Raw genomic sequence first — 24080 nt, 5'->3', positions numbered from 1 at the left:
TACAATTTACACTCTAAAGTAACAAGACTGGTTTACACTATAAATACTATCAAGAAAACAGATCAAAAGTTCGCATTTTAAGCCTGGTTATCTTACTAATATGAACATTTAAAAATTAAATGGCTCAATTAGTAAAGAAAGAAAGAAATTATGAAACTTTTCATTCTGTTTTCTACCAACTATTTCACAGTCATAGCTTAGAGACACTAAAATTTGCTCTTACTAAGGGACATTTATTTCCTTAGAAAAATGATACAGATTCTCCAGAAGATCTTCATACTACTTATCCAGTAACATGAAAGCATTGGTAATGGCACATTACTAGCAGGAACACTGGAGTATGCCAAAGTATTAAGTACACCAAATGCTTCATATTTCCAGGTAAAAAATTTGAGGAATTTAACGATGTATTTGTCCATATTCACTTGCTTGCAACTTCTCCAAAATGTCATCAAGTGGCTAGTTGTTAAGGCTAACACCATATATTTTTAGACATTAGAAAATGCAAACACACTTTCAAACACTTCAATACAGGATAATATATATATATATATATATATATATATATATATATATATATATATATATTTAAGTTCTATTTTGAACAAAAAGAGTGAAATTATTTTCTCACCAAAAATCTAATCTATCTAAAACTCAGATATTCTGTTCTTTAGCGAGCATGATATAAAGCAGTGGTCTTCAAACATTTTTCGTTCATATGTCCCCTAAAATAATTTTGACAAATAAGTGCTATCTTGTGCATATTTAGATTACATGAAAATTTTCATCATAAGTTTTAGTTGCAAATATGCAATTTCTGCTATATTATAAATATTGATGCTTTAAAACAAAATTTAAATCCGTCTTTTAAATGTACCCCATGTAATATTAATACCATACTGAATTGTTACTACTGTTGTTCTTCTAAAATAAAATATTTCCTTGAATTTGTATTTCCTTTCTACTTCCTCCACAATTTTATTCTACTTTGAATCTTGGAAATCTGTTCTTTATCACTCTATTATACTTCTCTGATGTAAACTTTATACAAACAATAAGCACATACACATTTATATTGAAATTACCTTTGAATTAATTTTCTTTGACCATGAGGTGCTAAATTTTTTTAATCGTCTCAGTTGAGTTACCATTACAACTATTACGGGGACACAATTGATCCAAACAACGAATAAGTCACAAGTTTTGACATAAAATCATTAAAAATAAAAGGTAAATTTTAATTAGAAAGGTATCTCCTAATGGGATGAATTGGGGGAGGTGTGTTTATGAAGGCTTAATTTAAAAAACTGTTGAACTGGCCCTTTATTTGGCTCTCTGGAGATTTTACCTTTCCAAGAAATTCACCTTATTAAATTCAGGGTAAGTAAGAGGTATGCCTTTCTTGTATAAATTTAGGAGAATGGTGACACTGAAGTGAGAGATGGGAAAAGAGAATGTCAACTGACCCCAAGTTGCATTGTAGGCAGATCGATTTAAGGAAGTGAAGGATTTGGAAATTGATTCCTTTAAAATTTTCTGTGTCCCCACATACCCCTGGAAAGTCTCTGCATACCCCTAGGGTATCCCTATCACAGTCTGAATACCATGCCTCTAAGATCCCTAGGAAAGGTGATGTTAACTTGAACTATGCTAAGAAAAAGTACTTTTCCTGAATTACTCCTTTGGCTAAAAGACTGATTTTGAAAGTTTCTGAGGTAGTACCATGTTACATTTTGAAATCTGCTTTTTGACCACTTGGCTAGACAAAGCACACAGCTGTGTGTCATCTGAACTATCACACTCCATTAATCAGCTGACTCATTTTGTACATGTACAGATTCTGAATAAGAAAGTCATATTAAGGAATCAGGATAATAGCACTGTCAAATAGAGCTCAATTAGGAGCTTATACTGTTATGGAAAAGCACTAGAAAAATAAATAATTACACAGCTCTGACATGTAAATAAGAATGGGTATAACGGTCTTAAAACATTTTAAAAGAACTCTAAATTTAAAAAATTAAAGCTGTGTATTACTATGGCTCATCTTAAAACTTAATGAATAAGGCACTTATCCTGTGGAATGTCCTAAAATGTCAGCTCAATTGTAGTACCTAGGCTGGCTTCAAGCAGAAGCAGAAAACCTTCCAGAAAGGATATGCTTGGTGTTCAGTCTCTGCAGATATGAGCTGACCTTATCCTGGAATGCCAGTGTGGCTTCACACGCACAAGCATCTTCTGTGGAGATGAGTCTTCGTGCTTCTGCAATGGCTGAAGACAATGACAATACACGAAATGTTATAGCTAATTAGAAATCATAGCAAATCAGGAAATCTGTGATTCAATACTTCCATTTTTAATTCTTACCTAAATGCATTTTCTAGGAGATAATATAAGAGCACATGGAAAGAGGAGAAAGTACTGTGGACTTTGTCACCAAAGAAACTGAGTTAGAGATGTTGAGGAAAAGTTTGCAATTGTCAAAGCTGGGTGATGGTTATATGAGAGTTCATTCTATTGTTCTCTATACTTTTGTAATTGTCTGAAATTTTCCATGATATAAAGTAAATATTTAAGTTGATGCAGGGAGAAGCCAAGAATGCAGAGATAAGACAATCCCTTGTGATACTGTGTACTCATTACGAAATGAAAATGTTCACTATGGAGAACAGTGTGAGGTTCCTTTAAAAACCAAAACTAGACCTACCATATGATCCTGCAATCCCACTCCTGGGCAAATATCTGGAGAAAACCCTAATTTGAAAAGATACATGCACCCCAATCTTCATAGCAGCACTATTCACAATAGCCAAAACAGAAACAACCTAAATGTCCATCGACAGATGAATGGATAAAGAAGATGTGGTACATATATACAATGGAATACTATTTAGCCATAAAAAGAATGAAATAATGCCATTTGCAGCAACATGGATGGACCTAGAGATTGTCATACTAAGTAAAGTAAGTCAGACAGAGAAAGACAAATATCATATCACATGTAGAATCTAAAAAAGTGATACAAATGAACTTATTTACAAAACAGAAATAGACTCACAGACATAGAAAACAGACTTATGGTTACCAAAGGGGATTGGGGGAAGGCGGAAGATAAATTAGGAGTTTGGGATTAAGACATATCCCTACTATATATAAAATAGTTAAACAACAAGGACCTACTGTATAGTACAGGGAACTATACTCAGTATCTTGTAATAACCTATAATGTAAGAGAATCTGAAAAGTTATATATATATATATATATATATAAAATTGAATCACTTTGCTGTATACTTGACACTAACACAACATTGTAAATTAACTATACTTCAATTTTAAAAAATGAAAATGAGGAAAACAGTCCTCTATTTGTGTGGCCAAAACATTTCAAGGTTTAAAACTAGATAATTCCTGATTTCCTATATAGATCATTATTCTACTGAATGGTTTGAACTGAGAATTCTAGTTCTTACCCATAAATACTTTGGAACTAAAAATTCAGGTTTGTATTGACATTTAAGCAAAGAACGTGGGAGAATGTTAATTCTAACTCCAATTTCTTTCTGTAATTCAGTAAGGCAGCTATTCCTACTCAATATAATAGCCCCTAAAGTTGCCTAACAGAAATAAGAGTAACTTCTAGGTCTGAAGACTGATGAATAGTCTTCCAACTGAGTAGTAGTACTGCTTGGGGACAAAGAGTAGTCCTTTGCTCTTGCATTTTCTCCCACATTCTATCCGTAAAATGTTACAGAAAAACCCAAACGAACTTTTTGGTCAACCCAATACAAAGATAAGATACAAGGCTGGAGGACCATAAATTCACTTGATTATCTAGCTGTCTAAATCCTATTGAAACTTTTAGGGACAGCCAGCTCAAATCCCCATCTCAATGAGTAAATTAATTAGTAAGCCAAAAAGTATCTACTGAATATCAAGTACATACCCATCATCCCTGTACAGAGTATAAAATTTGTACCTATGATACTTTTCCAGTATATCTTGCCTGATAGCCTATAAGCTCTGTGAGGGTAGGGGCTCAGTGTAATATTCTCATTAAAACACCCCGTAGAAAACTGGAAAACTGGTATGTTGCACAATTGAAAGTTGAGAGATGGATCCATTCACACTGGCAGGAAAAAGAATAAAATATTTAGGAATAAATTTAACAAAAGTAGTGCAAGACTTGTACAGTGCAAACCACAAAACATTCATCTGTCTCCAGTTCTTTCCTCGGGACCTAACAGAGTCCTAGATATAGAACAGAAGTTTCATGAATACTTGCTGAACAAATAAATAAGTGAATGGCTAAACAAATGAGGTCAGAGCCTAAGCTATTATAAACCATTCTGGAATCCTCACCTTCCAGGAGAAGAAAAAATGTCCAAGACTGATTTTTCTGAAGATTAAACACTTAAGATAGGAAGACAGTACCCAGAAATACTCAAATTCTAAAAGCATGCTGCTCCTTATTTTTCTCACCCTCCCCAAGAAACTGATCCACACTTTACTTCAAATGAAGTACCTGCTGAGTAACTGTCAGGTGTTATGGTAGATGCTAAGAGTACAGACAAAATCTACTACCCGTGGTGGTTGGGGTCTACAGGAGCATAAAAACACAAGTCCAGGGGCTTCCCTGGTGGCGCAGTGGTTAGGAATCCGCCTGCCAATGCAGGGGACACAGGTTCGTGCCCCGGTCCGGGAAGATCCCACATGTCGCGGAGCGGCTAAGCCTGTGAGCCACAACTGCTGAGCCTGCGCGTCTGGAGACTGTGCTCCGCAACAAGAGAGGCCGCGATAGTGAGAGGCCCGCGCACTGCGATGAAGAGTGGCCTCCCGCTTGCTGCAACTGGAGAGGGCCCTCGCACAGAAACGAAGCCCCAACACAGCCAAAAATAAATAATAAAATAAAAATAAATAAATTTATTTAAAAAAAAAAAAACACAAGTCCAAAACTTGCATTTTCTTCCCCAAATCTGCTTCACTCTCAGTCCCCTCAGTAAAGATACCCCATCATTCCAGGTGCTCAAGTGGAATAGGAAAGCCATCCTACTCCTCCCCCATCCTATCCCCACATCCAGTCTATCACCAAGCCCTGTTCATCCTACCTTCAAAACATGTCTGCAATCAGTTTACTTCTATCACATTGTCACCATCCTAGCCCAACTGCAATAGCCCCCGAACTGGTCTTCTTTTGCTCTTCATCCTCTTCAATCCGCTGTTCACACAGCAGCTAGAGTGACTTTTAAAAATATAAACAGCATCGTGCCGCTCCACTGCTAAAAACCCTCCATGACTTCCCATTTCTCATAGAATTTCCCATGCCCCAGAGGAGCAGCATGATTTGACCCCGCCTAACTCTCCAAACTGCCTTACCCCACACTTATCCCTGGCTGGTCATGCTTCCGTCACACGGGTGGCCTTTCACTTCCTCTCCCCACTAAAGCCACCACTCAGGACCTGGCATTGCTCTCCCTCCTTCCGCCAGCACTCCAGTCTCAACCTACCTGCCGCTGATCCTCAGCATTCAAACGTCACTTCCTCAGAGAGACCCTCCCAACCTGAAATATGTTCCCCAACCCGCATTCTGTTCTCTTCCATCACTGCTCTTATTTAATTTATAAATGTGTTATGTACTTGTCTTTTCCCCCTAGACTGTTACTAAAGACCATACCTGTTTTGTTCATGATTGTATACCTAGTGCCTAGAACATAGCAGATGCTATATTTATTGACTGGATGAAGGAATGATTGAAGGAACACACAAGTAACCACAACACAAGGCATCCAGTGCTGAGAAAGAGGACACAGTTCAATGGAAGAATAAGGGGAATTCTGGTAAAGGGGGTAAAAACTGAACTAGCCCTGGAAATTAAACAAACAAACATTATTTTGTAACATTTGATTCACAAAAAGTAATTTATAGGACACTGATGTGAGTTATGATGCATAATAAAGACAAATGCCTCATAATGCATAAAAACGAATGCATGATAAACCCACTGCACAACTTAAGAATTAAAACATAACGAATGCTGTTGCAGAGACGTCATTTAAGAAGTGGAAATATAAATACAATCTAGGAGAAGATATTTGCAACACATAAAATCAACAACGAATTTATATCCAGACATGTGAAGAGTTGTTATGATAAGTAAGAAAAATATAAATAACCCAATAGAAAAATAAAGACATAAATAGCTTTTCCAGATAAGAGACTGAAGTGACAAATAAATATTAGAAGAGAAGCTTAGCCTCTTTAGTAACCAGGAAATGGGGAAAAAAAAGACTACAGGGAGATACTTCTTTACATCTACCAGACTGACAAAAGTTTAATCCAACAAAACCAAACGTTGGCAAGGATGTGGTTCTTGGATTTTGACAAGCAGAAGAGGCAAGGGAAGCAGATCACAGTAAAGGATGGAGACAGGTGAGTACAGGGCATGCTTCAGGAATATCAAACAGTCCATGTGGCTGAATCACAGGTCTTGGAGAGAAGGAGTGAATCTGGGGCCAAATGTAGTGACAAGATGAAAAAGAGTGGTTACCAGGGGTAGGGAGAGTGGAATGGGGAGTTTTTGTTTAATTGGTACAGAGCTTTAGTTTGGGATGATAAAAAAAGTTCTGGAGGTGGACAGTGGGATAGTTGCACAACAATGTGAATGTACTTAACACCACTGGACTACACTTAAAATGGTTAACATGCTAAATTTTATGTCATGTATATTTTACTGTAATTTAAAAAAAAAACCTGGACTTAGGGAGAGACTTTAATTAGGAAAAAAAAATGGAATCAGACCATGGAGGGAAGGATGCCTGGTGAAAAGGTAGAATTATTTCATTCTGAAGACATTTGGGAACCACTGGAGAATTCTGACCAAGGAGCAAGACTCAGAAGCGTGCTTCGGACTTGAAGACAGGAAAGCTCACTCCTAAGACTGTCCTAGCACATGAATTAGGCTTAAAGGGACAGTCTTCACCTGAACATGTCTTCTTGTCTTCGTTCAAGGTGTAGCCAGTATAACAATCGCAGTGGTAAGACGCGGCCCCATCATTCACACAGATGTGTTGGCACCCATGAGAGCCCAGTGCACATTGGTTACGAACTGACCAGGAGTGGGGCAGGAAAGAGAATATTCACAAATTACAACTGGAAACTAAACACAGACTTCCAGGAGAAAGAAGCTTTGGTTCGGTGCCAACAAGTGCAGCAAATGAATCCTACAGTCGTCAGCAACGCGTCTCGCATGTTTCAGAAGGAGAGAGCCTCTTTTCCCGTTCCCTATCCCACACCCTTTTCCTTATCTCTTGCAGCTATCTCGGTGCCTTCTCTTTTTTGCTATCTGCAGTCCTGGGGCTGCACTGAGTCTTGATTCTATTCCAGAACTTATCTCCAGCCTTTCCTGATGACCATGAATGCCTCCAACCTCTCCAGCTATACACAGATCATCTTCACCATCACCAAAAATAAATTATTAGGGACCTACCTGCACATGGAGTTACATTTGATGCTGCACAAAAACTGTGTTGACCAAAGGCCTGCCCTTGATGCTTAAAGTGGGACAGAAAACACTGGCCTGCACGCACACACACACACACACACACACACACACACACACAGATAGAGGAAAAATAATAAAAATGATGATGATGATGGTGATGGTGTGTATGACTGGATAGGGAAGTATTTGTGTCTGTCACAAGTAAATACATTACAAGGAACAAGGGCTTCCTGGGATACATAGCTTCTTCCTCGGCCATTGCAGAAGCCAAACTACTTTATTTGTTCTCCTCTAACTCTTCTCTTAAGTGTCATTTTATGCTCACAAACCTTCCATGGCTCACTATTGCCTATAAAACAGCTGTTCGTGAAGCATAAGGCCCCAGGTAATCTATCCATAGTGTCTTTCCAACTTTCACACTGATATTCCCTTTCACTACTACAATTCAGATGTTTCCAGCAAAATGCCTACTAGCAGAACATTTTGTTTTCCCCTCAGCCCAGCTTAGCAGCGACTCTAGCGATAACAAGTAGATGTGCCTCCAGCCCCTGGCCCGTGATCTGGGGCTCCACATTTAATTTACAGGCCTTCCCACTGCCCAGCAAGGGGAAGGCAGGCCATTAGAGGGGATCTGACCCATGTCATGTACCCCGGTTTTAGAATGGCATCCATTATTGCTGTAAAATATATAAATACCAACTTCCCACCGTCTCGTCTTTTTCTTCTATCTCCTTTTGCTGTCCTCTGCTTTGCACCATGAGGCAGTGTAGCTTAGTGTTTGAGAGCATATGTAACCACCAGAGCAAGTGCCTGGGTTCAAATCCTGGCTCTGCTACTCATTAGGCAAGTGACCATAGGCAAGTTACTTTGTCTGTGCCTCAGTTTCCTTCTAAAGTTGCTGTGAGTAAAGTTGCTGTGAGCAGTAATGTGTGATTGTGCCTAAAATGCCTAGAACCGTGCATGGTACCCAGTAGGCACTGAAGAATGTTGGCAAACCGTTATCTGGAAGTGTTGCCTGGAGGAGTCTGCCTTAACTGAAAATCTCCTTTGATTTCTTTTTTTAATAAAACGGTCCATTTTATGCCATAATATCTGTTAGTTTACATGTAAATGTGTTTTTGTTTCCCTTTCCCAGGTCTTCAGATTAAAGGTCCTGCTTAAAGTACCAAGAGGGATACTTGTAACGGTTTGAGAAATGCAGCCTTGAGTCCTTTCCATCCAACTGACTTAGTCCCACCCCCGAACAAACCAATGCAAGCCACTCCCCTTGCCCTTGCCCTCTCCACTCCTCCATCTAAGCCTTATCTGCCCTCCGAGGCCCACCTCCAGTCCCAGCCCTCTGTGTCCAGCCCAGACCTCCTGCTTCCCAGCCCCTCCCACCCTTAGTTACTGCCGGTGCCTCTCCCTGGCTAAGAGTCCCTGCTTTCTTCAGGTGCTGGTTCTCTTTGCACCCAGCCTGTACGTAGCTCAGAGGCAGAAGCTGACGCTTCCTTACATCCCCACAGCTTAGCAGAGTCCTGGGAACAAAATAGGTGCTCAGTACTCTTTTACTGATCTCATTTTTTTAAAAAAAGGGGAATTAGAGATATGCCACTTCCTTTAATCTCTCTTGAAAAGGTCACACATTACATCTCAAGGAAGAGGAAAGCATACACAAAATCTAAAAAAATATTGAATATGCCAAAACTAAACACCACCTTGAGAGCTAGGAATTTCTCTTAGGAGTGTTTTTACATTACAAATGCCACTCTGTTCTGCCAGTGAGTTTAAATCAAATTAATGAGGATTAGCAGTTCTGGCACGGGCTTCCTCGCCAAGTTGTAAGTCTCAGATTCACCCAAGACTGATCATCTAGAAACTGTCAGGGAAGGACTTGCTTCAAACTTACTGGAAGATCTGTGTGGGTCTAATTCAGTCATTTACAAAGCCTCCTTTACTAAAACGATCTGGCTTTAAGATTAACGCTACAGAAAAGTTCCAGGACAAGTTTTAATTGGAAAAAGATCAGTTCAGCCTATCACACCAAATAGTTACTGCCCAGCTGACTTCCTCTAAAGTTTCCTATTTGCTTTACAGAGCTATAAAATTTTCCTGGATTAGGACCGTACATTCAATTAGCTTTTCTTATATCCCCCACTCCCTACCCATTACCCAGTAATTTTCTGAAGTGAGCTATGTTTGCAAAACCTAGTGAGCTCACTGCCTCCTGAGCAATGTTTACCTTGGTCTGAAAAGCATGGTAGAATGTCTGAAGCCCAATTCCTTACATTACCTTTAAGAATCTCTCTCTTGGTGAGATGCAAGTTGGTTTCACTGAAGTAGAAAGAGCCCCGGACGAAAGAATTTACTGAGTGGACCTTACCTGAACACGTTTTTTTATCTTCATTCAGAGTGTAGCCCTCGTAGCATTCACAGTGATGAGACCCAGCTCTGTCATTCACACAAATGTGCTGACAGCCGTGTGTGCCCAAAGCACACTGATCTTGAGCTGCCCAACAAAAGTCCAGAAGAAAAGATATTAAACGTGGAAAAGTCTTTTAACAGCCATATATAGAAATCTTCTTATTTGCAGCTAGCAATGCAGAAGAGGAAAACTTATTAGAAACCACTCAAAGCCATCAGTAATATTTGTTCTCACTAGGAATTGGCTGAGTAAAACAAACTCCTACACACACAATACTTATGCTTCTATTTTTCCCCACCCCTTTTCAGAATCATCTATACTGAGCTTTTTTTATAATCGAAGTATCTCATGAATACTTTCTAAAGTGTTCCTTTTAGATTTGTTGTATTTATGCTGAATCAGAGGGATTCTAACAGCTGTGGAACGAATTATACTAGATTCAGAAAGACATAGAATTAGAGTTTGAAGAAACTGTAGCTCGACCCTCTCCTGTAATAAATGAGGAAACTGAGTCCAAAGGAGACCAAATGACTCAGAGCAGCATCAGAACTCAAGACCCAAATTGCTACTCAATGTATTTTTCTCTGTACTGACATGATATTTTTTAACTATTTTTTTTTTATCTTAGAGCTTTTTGTTTTGAAATCACTTCAGGCTTATGAAAAAGTTTCAAAACTAGTGCAAAAAATCCAGTACTTCACCCCATTTCCCCAAATGTTAACATCCTATATAAGCATAGTGTAATTACCAAAACCAGGAAACTAATACTGATACAATGCCATTAACTAACCTACAGACCTTATTCAAATTTTGCCAATGGTTCCACCACTAATGTCCTTTTTCTGGTCCAGGATCCAATCCAGGATCACACATTGCATTAAGTTGTCACATCTCCTTAGTTTCCGCCAATCTGGGACATTTCTTTAGTCTGTCTTTGCCTTTCATGACTGTGACACTTTTGAAAATTACTGAAAAATTAGTTTGTAGAATGTCTCTCAATTTGGTTTTGTCTGAGGTTTCCTCATGATTCTGAATTTTTAGCAAGAATACCACAGAAGTGCTATTGTGCCCTCAGAACATCATGTCAGGAGATGCATGACGTCACTGTGTGTTATTGCTGGTGATGTTAATTCTGATGTCTTGGTTGAAGGGGTGTCTGCCAGGTTTCTCCATTATGGAATGACTGCTTTTCTTTCTGTAAATAGTAAGTACCTTGTGGGCTGTTATTTGATTTTCACATACTAAATTGTCTTTAGATTCTGGAAAGGACTCTTAGGGCTGGGTACAGAGAAGGAAATAAACAACACACTCACACATGTGGGTCATGAGACACACATGCTGCCATTTATAACTTTTCTAATAAGAAAGGGGAAAAGCCCGAGATGGCAAGAGAGAAAAAGAGACCGAGCTCCCCGTCGATGTGACCCCTGCCAAACACTGACTAGGGAGGTAGGTAAACAGGGAGGCGACAGTAAAGCCTCTGCCCCCACTTACCCGAACATGTTTTCCTGTCTTCATTTAAGGTATAACCTTCATAGCACTCACAATGATAAGAGCCAGTTCTGTCGTTCACACAGATGTGTTCACAGCCGTGAGTGTTAAGAGCACACTTATCAATAACTATCAAAAGATGATCAGAACAAATGTCAACACATGGAAAGCATGGTAAATACATAACTACGGGCCACACACACACCCACACACACACACACACACACACACAGTGCTAACTACGGGCCACACACACCACCACACACACACAGTGCTAACTATGGGCCACACACACACCCACACACACACACACACACACACACACACAGTGCTAACTACGGGCCACACCCACACACACACACACACACACACACACACAGTGCTAACTACGGGCCACACACACACACACACACACACACACAGTGCTAACTACGGGCCACACACACACACAGTGCTAACTACGGGCCACACACACACACACACACACACACACAGTGCTAACTACGGGCCACACACACACCCACACACACAGTGCTAACTACGGGCCACACACACACACACACACACACAGTGCTAACTACGGGCCACACACACACACACACACACAGTGCTAACTACGGGCCACACACACACACACACACAGTGCTAACTACGGGCCACACACACACCCACACACACAGTGCTAACTACGGGCCACACACACACACACACACACAGTGCTAACTACGGGCCACACACACACACACACACACACAGTGCTAACTACGGGCCACACACACACCCACACACACAGTGCTAACTACGGGCCACACACACACACACACACACAGTGCTAACTACGGGCCACACACACACACACACACAGTGCTAACTACGGGCCACACACACACACACAGTGCTAACTACGGGCCACACACACACACACACACACAGTGCTAACTACGGGCCACACACACACACACACAGTGCTAACTACGGGCCACACACACACACACACACACACAGTGCTAACTACGGGCCACACACACACCCACACACACAGTGCTAACTACGGGCCACACACACACACACACACAGTGCTAACTACGGGCCACACACACACACACACACAGTGCTAACTACGGGCCACACCACACACACACACACACAGTGCTAACTACGGGCCACACACACACACACACACACACACACAGTGCTAATGAAATGGGACAGCTTGGCACGAGAGGAAGCCTGCTGGACTGTGTGGGAACCCACTTCCTGGTCTTGGCTCTTTCACTAACAGATCCCATGACATGGGTAGGTAAGTCTTCTCCCTTCTTGCGGAGGTCTCAGTTTCATTTTCTATAAAATGAGCAGGTTGAATGAAATGATCTCTAAGTTTTCTTCCTCTCAAAAACTTTTTTCTAGGATTTAACAGATTGGACCTAATTCCCACTCTTCATTGATTGTACATGAGTATTCATAGAGCAGATGAGTGAGAACCTCCCTAGATTTTCTTCCACTTCTAGATTCCATGAATCTTCTACGGTCACAGAGAGGTAAGAGGAGTTTGTATTTAATTAAATAAAACCCCGGAAAAAAAAATCCAAAACCTCAAAAGGACGAAGAGTTTTGGCCCCCTTCCTCACTAGCCCTTTTCCCTACTAACCCTTCTCTCTAAACCTAGTAATAAGTACTGTAATAGGCTGTTTTAGGTATTACCTCACTTTTCCCCTCATGTTCCTTTTCAAGGCAAGTCGTTGATAACAGTAAATCCACCACAGGGCAGTTAGGAGAAAAGCATAAGGCCAGTCCAAAGCCTGGGGTGAGTCCCCAGATATGTTTCCATCAGCCACCACCCCTTAAGCAGCCTCACCTGAACACGTCTTCTTATCGGCATTCAAGGAATATCCTTGGCTGCACTCACAGTGGTGCTTGCCTTCCCCATCACTGACACACACATGCTGGCACTGGTGTGTGCCCAGCGCGCATGGGTCCAGAGCTGTGCAAATGAAATTTACAACAGTCAGCGTGGACACGTAAGAAGCATTTCAGATACTTCCTCCTGTGTCAAAACAACATCACTCTCCAGGTTCCTCTCTGATTCTATCTTTAGTTCACTCTAAAAATTGGCTACTTGTTTCCTGCCCCTGGCTTATTATAAATACCACTCTTAGTAATGTTTAAATTAGTAACTAATTTAAAATCATAGATCTTGTGGTGGACTTTCTCAAAAAAGAAAGGGAATTTTGAATTTGGAGCTGAAGCCAAACTCTTTACATGAAAGAGCCAAACTCTTCATATGAAATTCGATATTTTATTCAATGTATCCACCTAGCCAGAAAAAAAGACTTCTGCTTCCCAACAGAAAGAAAACAGTAATGTACTTCCTGAAGTTCTATGAGCTAGTGGTCCCACTGCCACCAGAACCCAGTTTCCAAGGGTTCTATAGTTTGTGTCTAAACAGAATTCACACCCAGGCTTTCCTCTAGGCCTGGAACCCACTCACTCTTGGGCAGCAATACATGTTTGAAATTGCAAATGGTGGAGGGCAACGTAGGTAACTGCCTTCCGAATATGCGGCATGGGTTCCTGAGCCCAAATGTATATGCATGTGACTCTCATATCTGCCAGGAGAATAAACTTACATGCTATATACAAATCAGTAAAAAAGAAAAGAAAGAATACAACAAATTAGATTACATTAGCTAAACTGCATCCTCATCTTTTTGCTCCTGGAGCCATTTTTAATCTCAGATTTTTTTTTCCCCAGTGACAGGTTTTGATAAAAGAATCAATGAATTTAGTCATTTCTGAGAAAACAAGGAGGCCTGTTGCAGGAGGCTGGCACCCCTGTGGCAGGTCACCCAGCCTCCACTGTTTTGGCAACAGGACAGGTTAATAGGATAGGCCCTTTCCCAAGAAGGGCCTTCTCATGGAATAATCTTTCCAGCTCGTTGACTACAACAGCTGCGCCTCAGTCTTTTTTCCACAGGATATTTTCCCCCCAGAACAAGCAGATCTTTCGTACCAGAATGAAAAGATGGCCACTCACCACTTGTTACTTTATGTCCTTCAAGCCCAACCCCAGGTGCTATCTTTGAGACTCAGCCTTGCCATAGACCAGCATGTTTATGGAAAAGTTCTCACCCACAAACACAGAGGGGTTTCCTGGGAGAAAGAAAGCTATTTTCTTTTGGGAAACCAATGAATGCTGAGTCAATGCCACCAAAGCCAAGGACAGCTTGTGAAGACCCAGTGTCCTAGGGCAGGAAAGATAAGGGGTCCCTGGCCAGGTCTGGTTGAGATGAGGCCAGACTTTGCTCCAGACCGAGACTTCATCTCTCATTTCCTGACAAATTGTTGATTGCTGAGTTTCACATTCATTTATATATAAAGTCTCCTTGAAATTTACAATTGTAATTATTGGTTCACTTGTTTGTCTCATCCCCAGCCGCAGACTGTTGCTTGATGGTAGGGAGGGACTACTTTATCTTTGTATCATCAGTGATCAATAAACACATGTTGAAAAAACAAATGTGAAATAGATTATACAGCAAAAGGTATCTACATTTTAAAATTCACCTGAACTAGAAATTTGTCCACACCTGCTTAGATAATTCCACAGAGGGCTTTGAAAGATTATCTCCAAATGATAAAAAAATAAAGCATGACTATAGAAAGAAAGAAAGAAGGAAACAAAGGAAGATAGAAGTTTTTAAAAGAAAAACAAAAATAAATTTAAAAGTAAAAATTAAAAAGTTTGAGTCCCACAAATTCATAATTCTGGTCAGTGACTACAGATAAACCCAAGCCTTGAATGGATTCATATTCATGGGTTTGGCTGATTCATGCTAAAAATTCTAATTAAATCAGCATGTTCGGATTTAAACTCCATCCTAAAGGAAGAAAGGAGAAGAACAGTAACAGAATAATTAAAAAATTAAAAATTAAAATAAAAAAACAAAAAATACCCTGCTTCTTGCTATCTCACAAGTGAGCTGAAATCCTAACCTTCCTGGTCCCTAATCCTCTCCCTCCACAAGGAATAATCAGACACCGAGCTGAATCTGAAAACTGGAGTATTCACTAAGTGTACACACTGACTGACAGTTACACTGGAATATAAGCCAGTTGATCTTTCCACAGACAGACACAGTCCCCGTCTTCTGCCCGAAAACAAGCAGAGTTCTGTTAAATCTGGAGATGGAAAAACTAAAGAAAATATCTGGAAAAAAATGTGGTGGGTAGAGGGGAAAAGAGAGTTGTCTAGAGATTTTTTATTCGTATTTTTTTCTGACCCCATCAGGGAATAGCAGGATCATGTACCCTGGATATTTCCAGAACTTCACATTTCTAATGCAAACACGAAAATTTTTATGAGCAAACCAAGTTATATATAAGGCAGCTCTATATTTCTAAACCAACAAAGTATGTTTAAGTTGGTTAAAAAAAAAAAAAAGAAATACACACATACGAAAAAGCATTGCTTATATTTAAGTTTTCCATAAATTGCCACCAAAAAAAAAAAAAAAAAAAAGAATAAATCTCTTTTTCTTTGGATACACAATGTCTGACTGTATAACATCTTTTCTAGTTGGAAGCAAAGACTTACCACAAAAGGTTTCCTGGAATCTAGAGGAAAGTTTCTCAATGACCCCATAGGTCTCCACATAGAAAACGTGCTCGTCCAGGGGCTCACTGGCCATCATCTTGAGGGACTCCATGTCTGCCCGGTCCACGCCCACGGCGTACAGCTCAATACCGGATGCCTGGGCCCGAGCTGCCACCTCGTTCACCTGATCCTGGGGCCGCCCATCTGTCACGATGATGGCCACCTTAGGGATGTTGGAAGCAGGTCCCCGAGCTCCTGCCTCCACTGTGAAGACTTCGTCCATCGCTGTCTGGATGGCCAGGCCCGACATGGTGCCTGTGGACAAGGGTGTGATCCGTGCCACGGCCTGTTTCAAGGACTGCTTATCCGAGTGGGTCTGGAGATGGAACTCGATCTTCACGGTGCTGGCGTAGTTCACCACTGCCACCCGCGTGTCCGCCGGCCCGATGTCCAGAGTGTCAATTACCCGCGAGACAAAGGTTTTTACTTTGGTGAACTCCAGAGGCCGTACACTACGAGAACTATCAATGATAAACACCAAGTCCAAGGGCATGCTCTTGCAAACACCTGCAAAGAAGGGTGTGGGAAACAGACATGACAAAGCGATGAGCAGACCACAGTCAGAAATGGGGCAGTTCTGGGACTTCCTTGACAGGCCAGTGGTTAGGACTCCACGCTTCCACTGCAGGGGGCAAGGGTTGATCCCTGGTCCGGGAACTAAGATCCCGCATGCCCGCGCTGCCGGGCCAAAACAAAACAAAAAAAAACAAGAAAGAAATGGGGGCAGTTCTCCCACCCAGAGAGCTCTGGCCAGCATCCCTTGATCCCAAATACCCCACTGTCTGCTGTCTTCCCCAAGACCACCCTCCCCTTTGGATGTTGAAAGCACTGAGGCCTTCAGGATTCCCTAGTGAGAATTCACATAGAGGTGTGACATTTCCCCAAAGATCTCCCCTACAGGCTGGCTGAGTCCCGAAATTTCACTTGGAACCGTATCTTTCTGCTTAAAGTTTTGTTCAAAGGTTCCTCTAGACTCCCAGGAATGAATGGATTCCAGACCTCTCTTGGGCATCTTGGCCATCTGAGGCAATGGGACAGTGACCCTGAATAGTGCGAAAGGTGAACTCAGGGCACCCTCACTGCACCCTCCCCTGCCTGCCCAGGCCTCAGAGCCCCTCGGGCAATGGCAGAGTGTGAGGTAAGGCACACTGGTGCTCTCGTGCTGGCCTCCTTCTTTTACTCCACTTCCAAGGCGGTGAAAACTGCTCCAGAGTAGCCCTAAATTCTCCCTCCATCTGGTCATTCACTCATGTTTAGTGAACTTTGAGGTCCAACTACCCGAGTTACAGTTTGAAAGTGGAAAGAAGGATAACAACTTAATCTGGTCCATGTTGATTTCCATCTTTGTCAGCATGTCTTGTTTCAAGAAGCAGAGATTTTGACTTAGTATCTGTCCTACTGCCCCCACCAAAGTGTCTTAGTCACCTCTCTTTCATTTTTTCATTCACCAAATATATTTTTTTTGAGAGCCTACCATGTATTAAGCCATGGGGCTACAAAAGCAAATAAACCAGATTCCCTGCCCTCAAGAAACTTGTATCGTTCCCACACAAAAGGACCTGGCACACTGCAGCAACACAATACATTTTTGTTTTCAGCACATCCTTCTTATCCTTTTTTCCTCTAATCTCGTTCTGTACTCCTCCCTCTCCTAGCCACCCAAATCAAATCCAAAAGTCAGGACTAGCTAAGAAAGAAGCCATTCCTCTTCTTTCAACACACACACACACACACACACACACACACACACACACACACACCCCAAGCCCTGAATGGAAATGAGATTCTTGGGCATGAAGTGTCTTTCAGGGTTCTTTTCTTTCCTAATAGGGGGCTGGAAATTGATGCAACTCTAAGAAGGCAATTTACTCAGTGTGTAGCGGGGAAAGGTGTAGGTATTTATTCATTCAAAATAAATTCCTAGGCTAAGCAGTTGATGACAGAAAAAGCCCAGTCTGGAACAGGAATTATGCCTCTGTATAGTTTTCTTCTAAAAACTGAAAAGTATCCTCTTGGTTTTAGCCTGATTCCTAGAGGTGTTAACTAAAACAATAAATAATATCCTACTTTCAATAACACTTTAGAGATCACAGGATTCCAACACAACAACCCTGTGAAGTTAGAGATGCAGAGGTTGTTTTTATACCAATTGTACAGGCGAGAAAACTGAGTCTCAGGAAGCTGTAGGAGCTAGAAAGTGGTAGAAAATAGCGGTAGATTGGACTCCAGGTTTCCTGACTCCCAGCCCAAAGGGACTTTTCATTTCATGGTTGCCTCTCTCTGAAGGAACATTTTCTACTACCAAAATTAACATTACCTCATGTACCTAGTAAACATCCTGCTTGGTGACTTTGAGCCACCAGCCTGAAATATGCTGTGCATCATGTATTTAGCTAGGTCAAAAGGAATTAATTCTTTAAAAAAAAAAAAGAAAAAACCCTCCAGAATTTCATTTCATCCCTGATTACCATGCATCGAGAGCAAAGAAGAAGAAAATCCTTCCAGGAGTTGGATCTGGATGTTTTTGCATAATTTGAGTAAAGGGAAAACTACATGTGATACGAACCCATATCTGACAATGCTGTCGCTAACACCCAAGTGGTGTCCTTACTAACATCGAGGCTATGTTCTTGTAAGTAAACATGCAGGATTCCTTCCTTCTTCACTTGATTTTTCACATGGAATCATCTATGGGAGGTCACAGGGGTGTGGTGGGCAGGCTAATGCCCCCCAAAGATGTCCATGTCCTAATCCCCAGGACCTGTAATTATGTTAATTTACGTGGTAAAGGAGACTTTGCACGTGTGATTAAGTTAAAGATTTGAGATTGAGGATGTTGTCCTGGATTATTCTGGTGGGTCCAATGTAATTACAACAGCCCCCAGAGTGGAAGAGAGAGGCAGAAGAGGAGATCTGAGAGATGACGTGTGAGGACTCATCCTGCCTTTGGCGGCTTTGAAAATGGAGGGAAAAGGCCATGAGCCAAGGAATGAGGGCAGCCTCTACAAGCTGAAAAAGGCAAAGAAATGGATTCTCCTCTAAGATCTTTCCAAAAGGAACATGTCCCTGCTGACACCTCAATTTTAGTCCAGTGAGACTAGTGTCAGACTTCTGAGCCACAGAACTCTTAGATAATAAATGTGTGTTGTTTTAAGCCACTAAGTTCATGGTAATTTATTACAGCAGGAATAGAAAATACAGGGGGCTTGACTCAGATGGCAGGACATTCTGTGAGCATCTGCTTACTTCCTGATTCAGACCCCCTCATCATTAATTGTTTTTGAATCTCACTCCCCTTTACTAGATAACAGCACTTTGATTCTCAGAAACCAAGAAAATGAGAATCTGAATTTCCTAAAATGTTTCCTTACTCACAATAATTGTCAATTTCTGATAGCTCTGCTAGAAATAAAAGCCCATAGCAAAGCTTAGCAGTTTCTGGGTGCAAAAAGAAGTGAATTTGAAAAAGGGTGGAATGCTGTGTTTATTAAAGAATTATCATTCAATATTGGTTTGGGTTCCAGGTAATAAAGGACCAGTACTGCTTAGGAGGAACATGGACCTCCCTGCGCAGAATCCCTCCTCTCCCTCCCAGATGCTTCCCCAAGGGACGTGGATCAGGACCAGAGGTAAAATTAACTTCTGGGAGAAAGGCTTCTCCCCTATCCCCGTTCCTGGGCTGGAGCAACCAACTGTCTACTAACTGAATTTAACCGTTGTGAACCCTGGCACTCCCTGTCTCAATGACAATGCTCTCGCCATATCAAATCCAGCCCACTGGAGCTGATGCAGGAAAGAATCCTTTGTGCTCTTCCTCAACATTATCCAGAAAGGTGCAGGAGGGGGAGATAACACAAATCAACCCGGGCCATGAAGCATCACTGGCCAGATGAGACTGGACATCCAGAAAATGGTTTGATGCAGCCTCTCTTTAAAGCAGGACTTTAACAAGTCTGATGCTGGACTTTTTGGTAATGAAGATAAAATCTTATGCAAACCATATTGAGAGCTTGGTAGCTTGGAGCAGTGGAAAGATCCATGCTTGGGATATCTGAGCCCTGAGTTTTATTCTGGGCTCTGACACTGATTTGCTGGGTCCCCTCTCCTTGACAAGCCTCGGTTTCCCTATATGTGCTGTCAGGGGCTGTGTCAGATGATCTTCCAGCTCTGCTGCTCTAGGAGTTTGCTCAACCAGAGAACTAAAAGCAGAATCTCAGAAAAGGTTTACTGAACTGAACCAGAGGTGGGTCTAGGACAGAGAGCTGAGAGGCGCCTGGTGTTCCCACAGCTGCCCCATCCTCCCTGCTCAAATCTCAGGGGGCAGTTGCTGGAGTTTGACCTTCAGGAGACCCAAAGTCTAGCCCTGACTATGAGTGACCTTGGGCATCTCCCTTCCCTTCTCTGGACCTCAGTATCCCCACAAGATTCATCGGGGAGGGGATCTTTCTCCTGCACCACAGTCCGGCTCGGGCTGGGATGGAGGGAATACCTGGTGGACGACGGAGGCTCTTCCTCCTCATTCAACTCCTGATGCCCCTGCCCACCCATCCATCCCGCCCGACTCCGGCCCGGGATCTCCCTTCTTCCTGGAGGGTGTCCCTCCCTGGGGCCCTCTCAGGTCCCTCTCGGCCTGGGGTCCCTCTCCCGTCCCCGCCCAGGCCGTGTACCTGCGCCGCGGGCCCCGCCGTGCTGGCCGGCCCCAGAATAGGGCGTGCCGGTGGGGGCGGCCGGAGCGGGACGGCGTCCGGGGTTGCCCCCTGGGCCGCGGGTCCCCAACCTCAGGAAGCCGGGGCGGTCCAGGGGGCCGGGGACGGCAGGGGGTGGCAGCAGCAGCAGCTGCCAGAGCAGCAGGAGCAGTCCCGGCAGATAGCGCAGCATTGTGGGCTTGGCGCTGCTGCCCGTGTCCGTCGGTGGGTCGTCGCTCCCTCGCTGGCTGGGTCAGTCGTGGGCCCGTGCGCCGTTCCCGGGCGGCCAATTTAAAGGTCCCGCGGCCGTGGGCCCCGCCCCGCAGCCTTGGGTCCCGCCCCTCGGCCGTAGGCCCCGCCCAGCGAACCCGTCCGGGGCCGCGCGCCGCCTGGTCAGTGCATTCCCGCGGCTGACGTGGAATGTCTGGGGTCCCTCGGCCAGCGGCGCGGTGCCCGACTGCGGCCCGCTGCCGCCGCCCCGCCCGCCCCTGCCCTGCGCCGGCCCGGGCTTGTCTGGGTGGGCTCGGCCCGGTGCCTCCCGGCCGGGCTCTACCTCTCTCGAAACTTCTGCCTCGCTGTACACCCGGGGCCTGGTCGACCCCCACTCGTCTGGCCAGGGCCCCAGGCTCCGGGTTCAGGAGGCCCGAGCTCTGCCGTCCAGCTCCGTTCAGGTTTGCCTGCCTCAAGGTTTCACCTCCATCCTCACACTACATTCCTTTCCCCAGCCAAGTAACCCAGGTTTTTCTGTGGGCTCTCTGTTAAAAAAAAAAAAAAGGCTCACAGATTCTACCAGCATGAATAGACATGCTTTCATCCCAGCTTCAGAAACCCATAAACATTTGAACTTATATTACCGGGACTAGAAAGCCAAACATACATTCCCCAGAGAGCCCCCTGTGAGCTGGAAGGACAGCCTGTACCCCAGGCTTCGAAGGCTCTCCCTCTATCCCACTTCCTCCCCAGAAGAGTGATGGTGGCAGAACAGGACTGGAGGCTGCCCAGGGGACCCTCCAGGAACTCACAGTCTACTGGCAGAGAAAGAAGCATAAATGATGTACCTGTCTAAGGGAACACACTGAATTCAAGGAGAGACTGGCTCTGCCTGAGGAAACCAGTAAGGCTTCTAAAAGCAGGTCGCCTCTGAGCTGGATCGTCAAACATGACAATGAACATGAGTTCCAACAGATCCTGTCTGGTCTTCCTGCTTTCAGACTACTGCCTTTTAAAAGCTACACTCCACACAGTAACCTTAAAATCACTTCTCTTCTTAAACCTTGCAACTTCATTTCCAGTAAAATCCAAATGCCTTTTCATGGACACCTCGTCTACTGAATTGACCACATCTGGAAGTGTATTCTGCCCTACATGCGTCAACCACACTAGCCTTCCCCCTGTCCTGGAGGACACCAAGCTTGTTCCCACCTTGTGGCCTTGGCACCTGGTTGTCCCACTTCCCATCTGCCATCTTCTCCCCCCACCCTAACACACCCATCTCCCTCTCACCACCTCAGAGCAGTGGTTCTCAAACAATTTCTCATCTCATCAAACCTCACAGAATCTACACACTCCATCAGTATCCATGGGAGCAGCTTATTAGGACACTGAGAGTCACAAGGAGGGAAAACGTCTCTCAACTCCCAGTGAGAATTCACCAATTTCAAAGAATCTTAGAAGAAGTTAGAGTGTTATCATAGTGGGAAAGGGACACTAAGAAGATTGAAAGAAGTTATGCCAAGGTGAGAAGGGCTCGCCAAACACAATGTCTGCCAGCGCTATGGACATATGTCATTTGTCGGTCGTCATAGTCTTTGGATGATTCTCAAAGCCTTTGAACACTCTTATAAACTCGAGGATTCCAACTTCATGAGTCAGCACTTCCCCAGGTAGAATCCAGCAACTTGCTTCCCAGCATCTCTTGCAGCTATACATGCAAGGAACCCAGACTTCATTGAGCTCGGCCGTTCTGTTTCAGCAGCTAGTGGTGAAAAGAAGCAAGCACTTTGTAGACTTCATTCTGACAAGGGTGGGGAGACAGCTAGCTTTCAAAGCAGCCATGGAGAGGGTAGAGCTGGATACAGTGCCTGGGGAAAGCAGGGTGAGCTCTGTTGTCTGTGCCCAGCAGCAGTAGCTGTAGATGTCCCCTAGGACTGACCTGCAATATCATCTGGGAGTGTTTCATGACTGTGTGGTCATGATTCTATTAAGTCTTTGAGAATAAGCAGAAAATGTGGGAATTAAGTTTAAACTTCATGTTCTAATGTCTGTGCAGTTTTTAATGCCAGCTTTCTTGCTACGTGAGAGTTGGTTGAAGGCCATGTTGGCAGCTCTGGAAAAGAAGAGGACTACTTTTGAAACTTAGGTAGCACATTTGTATCATTGCCAATAAGTTCTGAAGAGGTCTTTTAATGACCTACTGCTATTAATTAACATTTAGAACTCAAGATGTACTTCTATTCAAAACAATTGAATTAATATTTGAAAAGAGCAACTCACAGCAATTTCGCTTCCTTTAATAAAAGATTGGCATTGATTTTTATTGTTTCATTTTATAGGTATAAGCATGAGTGTTAAGTTTCATTACTTAATTTAAAAAAATATCAATCAATTCATTAGTCATCAATGTAATGTCTTCCTCTTCAGAGCAGTCTTTCCTAAGGCCATATCTTTTTTTTTTTAAATTTTATTTATTTATTTATTTATTTTTGTCTGTGTTGGGTCTTCGTTTCTGTGCAAGGGCTTTCTCTAGTTGCGGCAAGCGGGGGCCACTCTTCATTGCGATGCGTGGGCCCCTCACTATCGTGGCCTCTCTTGTTGCGGAGCACAGGCTCCAGACGCGCAGGCTCAGTAATTGTGGCTCACGGGCCCAGTTGCTCCGTGGCATGTGGGATCTTCCCAGACCAGGGCTCGAACCCGTGTCCCCTGCATTAGCAGGCAGATTCTCAACCACTGCGCCACCAGGGAAGCCCCTGAGGCCATATCTTAATTAGTTTTTTCAAGCTTATATTTACCACTATCTACTGTAACAACTGCATTTTATATCATGAATCAGGAGCTACATAAATATACGATAGGGATATATACAACAGAAATAGTAATTTCCTGAAACAAGTTACTCTTACCAAATGTGACACACTCTAATGTCTTCTGTTTTATTCATGTCCATTCGGTTCTATTTCATTTTTTTAAAAAAATATGGTCATCAACATCCAAACAGAGTTCATGATTCACTAATGTTTCCCAGTCAGCAGTTTGAAAACTGTTTTAAATAGATTCTTTCCTAGTGTCTCTTCCTTTCCAATCTATTACAGTATCCTGTGTGTTTCTTTTATATATTTTTTTAAAATA

The 24080-nt window shown here is 42.9% G+C and overlaps 1 protein-coding gene across 1 annotated transcript; it reads right to left on the bottom strand.

Annotated features, from left to right (window-relative positions):
- Positions 1–322: 322 nt before the first annotated feature.
- On the bottom strand, positions 323–20989 carry MATN3 (matrilin 3). The gene is made up of 8 exons (XM_059943060.1): positions 20718–20989; positions 15991–16557; positions 13252–13377; positions 11400–11525; positions 9864–9989; positions 6980–7105; positions 2161–2271; positions 323–455 (listed from the first exon to the last, which is right to left on the bottom strand). The coding sequence occupies exons 1-8, from the start codon at positions 20926–20928 to the stop codon at positions 400–402; spliced, it is 1449 nt and encodes a 482-aa protein (XP_059799043.1). The 5' UTR covers positions 20929–20989; the 3' UTR covers positions 323–399.
- Between the last annotated feature and the right edge of the window lie 3091 nt (positions 20990–24080).

The sequence above is a fragment of the Balaenoptera ricei genome, chromosome 13 (genome assembly GCF_028023285.1).
Source record: "Balaenoptera ricei isolate mBalRic1 chromosome 13, mBalRic1.hap2, whole genome shotgun sequence".
NCBI lineage: Eukaryota > Metazoa > Chordata > Mammalia > Artiodactyla > Balaenopteridae > Balaenoptera > Balaenoptera ricei.
Note: the sequence above shows the minus strand (reverse complement) of the source record. Positions and strands in the feature narration are given on the sequence as shown.